Source organism: Elephantulus edwardii, unplaced genomic scaffold (assembly GCF_000299155.1).
Source record: "Elephantulus edwardii isolate Elephantulus edwardi_28Jun2011 unplaced genomic scaffold, EleEdw1.0 scaffold00017, whole genome shotgun sequence".
NCBI classification, from domain to species: Eukaryota; Metazoa; Chordata; class Mammalia; order Macroscelidea; family Macroscelididae; genus Elephantulus; species Elephantulus edwardii.
The window spans coordinates 26,959,035-26,968,230 of record NW_006399767.1 but is presented as its reverse complement, the minus strand read 5'-3'; the positions used below and the strand labels follow the sequence as shown (position 1 = coordinate 26,968,230).

At 39.4% G+C, this 9,196-nt stretch overlaps 1 protein-coding gene across 1 annotated transcript in view; it reads left to right on the top strand.

Moving 5' to 3' along the window:
• The window catches only part of UHRF1BP1 (UHRF1 binding protein 1), a 78,805-nt gene that overhangs the window by 47,554 nt on the left and 22,055 nt on the right, over positions 1 to 9,196 (top strand). The window contains exons 5-8 of the mRNA XM_006882063.1: positions 3,715 to 3,904; positions 4,215 to 4,355; positions 4,806 to 4,976; positions 6,749 to 6,941. Coding sequence (XP_006882125.1) covers positions 3,715 to 3,904; positions 4,215 to 4,355; positions 4,806 to 4,976; positions 6,749 to 6,941 — 695 coding nt within the window. The remainder of the gene's footprint in view (positions 1 to 3,714; positions 3,905 to 4,214; positions 4,356 to 4,805; positions 4,977 to 6,748; positions 6,942 to 9,196) is intronic.

Here is a 9,196-nt window from a genome sequence, read left to right as displayed (position 1 = left end):
TCATTGTACCAGTACTATGCTGTCTTAACCACCATGGCAGTGTAGTAGGATTTGAAATCAGGGAGTGAGATACCTCCTACCTTTCTTCTATTTTTAAGGAGTGTTTTGCTTATTCGTGGCTTCTTTCCATTCCAAATGAAACTGGAGATTGCCTTTTCCATCTCATTGAAGAATGGGATTGGTATTTGTATTGGGATTGCATTGTAAACATGTGAATTGCCTTTGGTAGTATTGCCATTTTCACAATATTGAGTCTTCCTATCCATGAGCAAGGAATATTCTTCCACTTCTCAAGGTCTCTTTTTGTTTAATGTTTTGTAATTTTCTTTGAATAGATCCTTGGTGCTTCTGGTTAAATTTACTCCCAAGTATTTAATCTTGTGATTAGCTATTGTGAATGGTATTGTTTTTCTTAGTTTTGATTCTGTATTCTCTATGTCACTGTAGAGAAATCCAACTGATTTTTGTATGTTGATCTTGTATCTTGTCTCTTTGCTGAATTGGTCCACTGTGTCCAATAGTTTTTTTGTCTTTCAGCATTTCTTAAGCTGAAGGAACTGAAGAACAAATTCAAGCCTGTAGAGGCAATACTTAAAAATGTTATGAGCAGAATATTGAATGATCTAGGAAGCATCAAAAGAAGGAAGGAGTACACAGAGTCACTATACCAGAAAGAAATGAATGACACAGAAGAATTTCATCAAACAATATATATATCAAGAGATAATGTTGATGAAAGAAAAAGTTCAAGCTGCTCTGAAGGAAGCCCTAGAGATTGATGGAATACCTGCCAATTGACATATTTCAACAGATAAGTGCTATCCTGGACGTGCTCACCATGGTGTGGCAGCCAGTCTGGAGGACAGCTGCCTGGCCAACTGATGGGAAGAGATCCATATTTATTCCCATACCAAGAAAAGATGTTTTTCTGGAAGTCCATGGTATAGTTAATTTTCTTTACCAGCACTATTATTCAGAGACATTAATTCTTTGGTTTTTCTTATTCATTACCCAACTTTTACATGCTTATGAGATGATTGAAAATGCCATGGCTTGGACTAAGTGCACCTTAATCCACAAATGACATTGCTACTTTTCAAACTGTAAAGAGGCCTTTTGCAGCAGTTTTGAGCAAAGCAATGCATTGATTTCTTGACTGCTGCTTCTATGGACATTGACTATGGATCCAAATAAAGTGAGACCTTTTATGTTGCTGTTATGTGTCGTGCTCTTTTAGATAGTCTTGCCTCTCAGATAATTTGTTCAGCAAACATAATGAATAAGTACTGTAAAAGGATACAAATCTGATGTATACCTCTCCTGAGTTTAAACCATGCAGTATCCCTTTGTTCTGTTTAAACAACTAAATCTTATCTATGTACAGATTCCTCATGAGCACAGTTAACTCTTTTTTTTTTTACAGTTAACTCTTTTACACCATCTTAAAACAAAGTCACATACCTATTTAATGGTCCCTCCCCATTCGATGCTCCAGCCCTGGGCAGTGACTAATTTCCTTCCTATTGTATTTTCTGAACATTTTTTTCTGAATTATCTTTTTTTTTTATATTGTTCTGTACCATCAGATCAAATCCTGCTGGCACAGGAGGAGATTGCTCCTCTTTCTCCAGCAGAGCAACTGGTGGATTTGAACCATGGGCCTTTGGGATTGCAGCACAGCTTCTTGCCTACTAGGCCATCAGAGCTCCCTTTATTTTCTGAACATTTTATGTTATGGAATGGCATGATTTTTTTAATAGTTGACTTTTTTCACTTAGCATAATATTTTTAAGGTTTATCCATGTTTTGGCAGAATACTATTATATGGGCATTTCTACATTTTATTTATCCATTCATATGATGAAGAACATTTGAGTTCTTCCCCCCCAGAATATTTTTGGTACAGAATCCTATAAATGGGACAGTTGAACAAAGACAAATACATATATGTGTAACTCGGTTATTGTGAGGTGCTGTCACGTTAACTTTGACTCATAGTGACTCTGTGAACAATGGATTGGCATCTTCCCCCCCAACCCCATCCCTGCACCAGTTCTGCATGCTTAACCCTGTTGTCGCAGTTACAGTCAGTCACTGGGTCAGTCCATCTTCTTGAGATGCATACGTAGTACTTTTCTCTCTTTTTCTGTTAGTGGGAAAATATTTCCGTTTTCCTTCTTTGACAGTTTTCAAACTTATGCAGGTTCAAAGTTTCTCAGGTTTTACTGTATATTATGCAGCATTTGCCAGTTCCACATTCTTCAAGTTGAGTGATACCATTTACCTTAATTGTATTGTGCAGCCAACCATTTCCTTAATCAACAGAAACTACTCCCCAAATAATGAGTGCAGTAGAGCATCACTTTAAGTTTTAAGATTCACTTGTGTTTATTTTTTTGTGTGCTACCCATTGTTTTCCCCATTTTTCTGTTGGCCTATTATTTTTCTTCTTGATTATTTTAAAGCTCTTTGTGATACAAGGTGTAAATACATATTCTGTCATCTCCAGATTTCCTTTTTATCTCCTGTAATAGTAAATTATTTCCCTTGCATATCAAGAATATCTGCATTTTCCACATACAAATGTAGAAAAATGTAATTTATTCTTTTTGGATGTCATTTATTCCTTTCCCATCGTTACTCAGGCTTCTGACTGTTGTCCTTTGGAAGTACTTATCAGAGATGGGACTATTCTTGACTACACATCTCTGCATTAAACCTCTTGGTCATCTCTTTCTATATCTTTAGAGTTGTGGGTTTGGTTTTTTTTTTTAATTTTTTTGTTTATTTTTATTTTTTTTTATTTTTGTGTGCGTGTACTGCCAAATCAGATCTGACTGGTACAGGAGGAGATTGCTCCTCCTTCCCCGGCAGAGCATCTGGTGGATTCGAACCGTGCGCCTCTGGGATTGTAGTTGTAGCTCCTTGCCACTAGGCCACCAGAGCTCCCCCTAAAAATTTTTTAAAAGCTCAGTGTTTCCCTTCTTTAACTAGACTGCCCTGCATGAGCAATGTCCAAATTTTTGTTGTTAGTTTGTAAGTTATAAAAGACTTGTCCATTTATTCTTTCTAACAGGAGGGAGATTGTTTTTAAATCAACTTTCTCTTTCTTTCATTCTAAAAAAACCCTAAAAAATTCAAACCAAATTCCTATTTTATTTACTGCATCATCATTATATATATATATATATTTTTTAATTATAAAATGACTCCTAGAGTCCTTTCTATACCACTTGGTAGTTCTCATGTTCTTTCTCCCCAGATCCAAGAAGGGTTGGTTACAACTTCTCTTCATAATCTTTGCCTCTTTACACGGCCATATACTACCTTTGGGAAAGGATGCTGAGAGTTAACCCCTTACCTAAATTAAAACTTACATATTGAAAAATAGAAATAGAAAATAAAGGGGGGAAAATCATCCCAGTTCTCTCACCTGGTTGTGACTATGAATCAGAAGCATTCTGACAAAGAAATAATTTGTATAGACATAATTAATATAAGAAAAATCTCACATTTATGTGGCTGCGTTCTGTGGGAAGATTTCAATATCTAAACTGCAAAGATAAAATAACTCTGGCTTTCCTTGCTACATAGAATGCTCACAGTCTTCCGTACCACCTACTTTTAATGTTGGGCACATTTAATAACTAAGCCTGGTGCCTGCCGTGTAACCACTGCATAAGGTCTTACAGTGCTTTGCTTCATTTGTTACAGTGAGTATGGCTTTGCTGAGAAGGTAGTCGAGGGAATGTTCATCATCGTTAATTCCATCACCATCAAGATTCACTCCAAGGCCTTCCATGCCTCTTTTGAATTATGGCAGCTCCAGGGCTATAGTGTCAACCCCAACTGGCAGCAGAGTGACCTCCGTCTCACCCGGATCACAGACCCCCACCGTGGAGAGGTGACAGTTTTTGTATTGTGAGGGGGAAATATTGGGGAGTGAGGTCAAAGTATGATTAAATTTAAGGGATATTATTCCTGCTTTGGGATCTCCTTCAGTCCTCTCCCATTATTAGGAGTCTGGATTTCCTTTGTTAAGTTTTATTATATCTCTTTCCTTCAATTGTGGATTTTTGATTCACTGCCTTCTACTGTTAGAATCGTTATTGAGAACAGTGGAAGCCTCTGCTCTGCCAGTCTTTTCTTGAATTTCCTGCCTCTTGATTGATTTGATCCATAGCAGTAAGAGATTTTACTTTTTTCCCCTCCAGGTTTTGACATTTAAAGAAATAACTTGGCAGACACTTCGAATTGAAGCAGATGCCACAGACAATGGTGATCAGGATCCAGTTACTACTCCACTGAGGCTTATTACCAACCAAGGCAGGATCCAGATAGCCCTCAAGAGAAGAGTGAGTGTATTCTCCAGCCACATGAGAATATCTGTGTTTTCTCTATTTATTTATTATTTATTCTGTTTCTTTATTTATTATGTCTAAAATTTCCATTTTCCTAGACAGCTTGGGAGTTAATATTCCCTCATTTTAAAAATGTTACTGGCCCCGGAATGTCAGTTTAAAGATCGAGGCCTGCTTAGTAGTCCTTAGTAGGTCTTCATTTCTACCTTCATGTCATCTTAATTTTGGAACTACAGTTTCTCCCCTATATACACGGACACTGAGATTAAGCCCTGGCAGTTAACTGTTACAGCTTCTTGTTGATTTTAGAAAGCTTCTGTAGGTTTTATAAAAATTCTACTCTCCAAAGTGTAAGTCATTCCTGAAATTGACTGGGCAGCTGTGACTTTGAGGCGTTGACATATTGTAAGGTGATGAACCTATGTTCTTTGTGACCCCCCTTAGACCAAAGATTGCAATGTGGTTGCCTCCAAGCTGATGTTCTTACTGGATGACCTGCTCTGGGTGCTAACTGACTCGCAGCTCAAGGCCATGATGAAGTATGCTGAGTCTCTGAGTGAGGCCATGGAGAAGGCGGCCCAGCAAAGAAAGAGCCTGGCTCCTGAACCTGTACAGGTCAGAGACAAAATACAATTTTGGGGGCACTGGAGAGATGATCGGCACACCTAATTAGTACCACCATAGGTGGATTCTTGTCATCATTTGGCTTCTCTAGGGGATGTGCCATCTACTTGTGGCTGTGGACAGGCTGCCAGCTCTTCTGAATGATTCAGTTGCTCTATTTGTTATGTGCTTCCAGTGTGTTAGATATTCAACACTAGAGGACAAGTGGAGTCAGCCTCTTGTTCCTCTCCTTGGGACCCTTGGCGACTAGAATAATGGACTATAAACAAGTTAATGCAGTATGGGGTGATCAGTGTAGTACTAGACGCAAGTGTGTGCTATGAGAGCACAAAGGAGAGGCAGTTAATTAATTGTTCAGCCTGAAAAGGGGCAATTAGTAAATGCTTTCTGGTAGACATCTTTCAGCACCAGTCAGCTGAGTCAGAGCTTGAACAGTTCAAACCTTATATTGGGACTCTAGCAGTTGTTGAACTCATTAGACAGACAGTTCTGAGTTATGAATGTCTGTGTGTACCTGGTTGTTATGAACCGAACCCCACAAAGCCTATTAAAATTTTAGTCTGTAAGAAACTGCTATGCAGCTAGCAGAGCATCGAGACATTATTCTCATGCTGAAGATGTTTTAGTGTTTCTGAAAATGTTTTATTTCTATAATGTTTTTTATATGTATAGAAAGGTACACTGTGTGTTACACAGGTATGTCTAGCTTAATGTCCTGTTAGGTAATGTCCACTTGAGTATAGTTCATAATTCTCAACAGGAGAACAGGATGTAACAGTTGTGCTTTGCTATGTATGAAGAGCTGACCTGTTTCTCACTAGTTTTCCTAGTCCTCTGTCTGCTCTGGCCCTGGAGTGACAGAGGGCAGGGTTATTAGAACTATCTGAGGCTGCCTGTCTCATTGCCCCTGCCTCAGGGAGGGACTGAGTGGATGAAAACAGAGCCACTAGATGTCCTGTTAAGGCTGCTGTCCCACTCAGCCTGCATATATCCCTGGGCCGCTTGTGGGCCCTCCCAAAGTAATCACCACCTAATGGTCTGGGCAGTGACCTGGGTGGCAAGAAGAGGAAGGAGGTGTAGGGAAGGGGCCACAGGAGCAGATGGAGGATGAAGAGGGGTACTTGGAGATTGAATAGTTCAAGTGCATGAGAAGTGCAAAGAACGTGGGAAGGAAGGGCAGGAGGTGGCTGGCTGGCTAGTGAGTGGGGGCTCCAATGGACGGGTAGCAGCTGACATGACTCTTGGAAGCACAGCAGTGTCCCTTCATCACTGGTGGTGTCAGAGCTGAAGTTTTTGCACAGTTCTCTTGGTGTGATCATGGTGATGCAGGTTCTAGGCCCAAGTGGTGACCATCTTGCTCACCTCTTCCATATATAATATGATGTTCTCACAGTGTTCAAGTCACATAGTATTCTATTTCACAGAATGCATGGTGGGCATAAAGAATGCATACCTGTATACTAAGACATTTCACCACTAACTGGTGTTAGTTACAAACCATATCTAACTTTTCTTACTTCAAAACTAGACTTAAAGACAAACATAGAAATTGAAATAGTTAGTAATCTGGGCACTTGCTCATAATGGGACATTTTGGAGTTTGTGTTATTTAAGAGAACAGACCTAAACAGGCAGAGAGTTTTGTAAGGAAAGAAGCATCTTGCCAAATTGGTTTTCTTCAGGTTGGGTTAAAATTGGAAGAAAGTATGCACAGGAGCTTCTCAAGGTCTGGACTTTTGCTTTTCTTTTTCTGTCATATGTAGATCACCCCGCCTGCTCCCAGTGCCCAGCAGTCCTGGGCCCAGGCATTCAGTGGCAGCCAGGGCAACTCCAACAGCAGCAGCAGCCGCCTCAGCCAGTATTTTGAGAAATATGATGTGAAAGAGTCCTCCTATCATCTGCTCATCTCTCGCTTGGACCTGCACATTTGTGATGATAGCCAGTTCCGAGAGCCAGGTACGCTGGGAAGTCTGAGCCCAGTCTGGGTGGTCTACATTACTTACCCTCAGCTCTGGGTAAATCTTGGAGAGGAAAGCTGTTCTCCAGGGCCATCGTAGAATACTTTGATTGGCTTGTCTTACTCACAAGCATTCATTGGGCCTTAGCCTTCCTGCAGATCTCTCTTTCTGTAATGATAAGGCAAAACAGTACGACAGAACCACCTGCAGAACTTAATAAGGATGTCGGCTCTGCTTCAGGCACCTCTAAACCAGACTTTATTGATAAAGCCCAAGCAGTGCTTACTTCCTCTCCTCCCAGGTTCCTGGGTTAGTGCTAGTGTTTGCTAGTAATTACTGAGAAGCACCCATGTAAACTTTTAGGTAAATAAGTTCAGCTATAGGAAACTTAAGAGTTTTCAGATTTTTAAAAAAATTATTGTTATTGGGTGCCACTGAATTGACTACAGTGACCCAAAGAACAACAGATTTTTTTAGTCAACCTAAAAAAAAAGTCTATGCAAATATGTTCGTCTTAAGCAGAGAGATTGTGCTGTGTTTTTATAAGCTTTTACATTCATCAGAATGTTGATATTACCTGCACATACATGTTTATTCAAATTGAAAAAGGCAGTTGACTCATTTTTTTTGAGGAAATCATTTAAGCTCTTAATGACCCTCTTTAGTGAAATTGAATAAATCATATCTTATTCCTTTACCTCATAGGTTGCTGTCAGGCTCAAATGAAATAATACATTATGTTTAGAGGGTCTTAACTATAGGCCTCTACAAGGTGCCCAGGAGCATCAATGTCAGTTTAAAGGCTAATGTGGACCTGATTCAAGCCATGGTCTTTTCTTTATTTTCTGTGCATCTTAAAGTTGAACAATGAATACAGATAATGGATGAATACAGATGACAGTGAATACAGCTGACTTTGAGTTATGGTGTTGAAGAAGAGTACTGAATATTCCATAGACTGCCAAAGAGATAGGTCTTTCAGAAAGTAACCAGCGTGCTCCTTGGAGGCAAGGATGGCAAAGCTTGGTCTCATATACTTTCGGCATGTTATTAGGAGGTGCTAGTCCCTGAAAAATGTCATCATGCATGGAAATGTGGAGAACCAGAGCAGGAGAGGAAGACCTTCAACAAGATGAATCAACATAGTGACTGTAGCAATGGGCTAAAGAAACCCTCAGCAGGGATGATGAGAATGGCACAAGATAGGGCAAGGTTTAGTTCTGTTATTCATAGGACCACTATGAGTAGTAGTCAACTTGACAGAACCTAGCAACAATAATGTGGTCATTCAAGAAGGGGGGAAAAAAAGCAAAATCTCAAGCCCACTGTCATGGAGTTACTACTGACTTAAATAAACAAACTTTTTTTAAAAAATGAAAATATTTAGTTCTTTATTTTCACTAGCCATGCTTCAAGTACTCCATATAATTTATAAACTATACCTGATGAACTACGTAGGAATCACACCTGATGAACTACGTAGGAATCAGATTGTTTACATCTGTTGAAAGAATAGTTGGAGAAACTCAGTATCCGCTGTGAAAACCAGGCCAGGTGCCGACAGTGGAATAGAACATCAGCTACTCATGCAAGTTCAAACTCAAGCTAAAGAAAAGACAAATAAACCACTAGAACCACAATTTGACCTTGAATCTTTCCTACGTGAATTTAGAAACCATTTTAAGAACAGGTTTGAAACATTGGACACTAATGAACAATTACTGGTGTAGCTGTGGGATATCAAGACTATCATCCATGAAGAATGCAACAGAGACAAAGGAGGAAGACTAAAATACATATCAGAGGAGACTCAGAATGTTGCACTAAAACTCCAAGAGCCAAAACAAAGGGAAGAAATTACGAAGTTAAAGAGTTGAACAGAAGATTTTTTAAGGGCAGCTTGTGAAGACAAAGCAAAGTATTATAATGAAATGTATAAAGGAGGTGGAGTGAAAAAAATCAAAAGGGAAGAACTCACTTGGCATTTCTCAAGCTGAAGGAATTTAAGAATAAATTCAACCCTCAAGTTGCAATACTTAAAGATGCTATGGGCAAAATATTGAATGATCCAGGAAGCATAAAAAGATGATGGAAGGAATACATAGAGTCACTGTACCACAAAGAATTGGCTGGCACAGAACAATATCAGGAACTAGTATATGAAAAAGAAACAATGGTTATAAAGGAGGAAGTTCAGGCTCCTCTGAAGGAATTGGGGGGGGGGGAAAGCCCCAGGAATTGATGGAAAAGCAG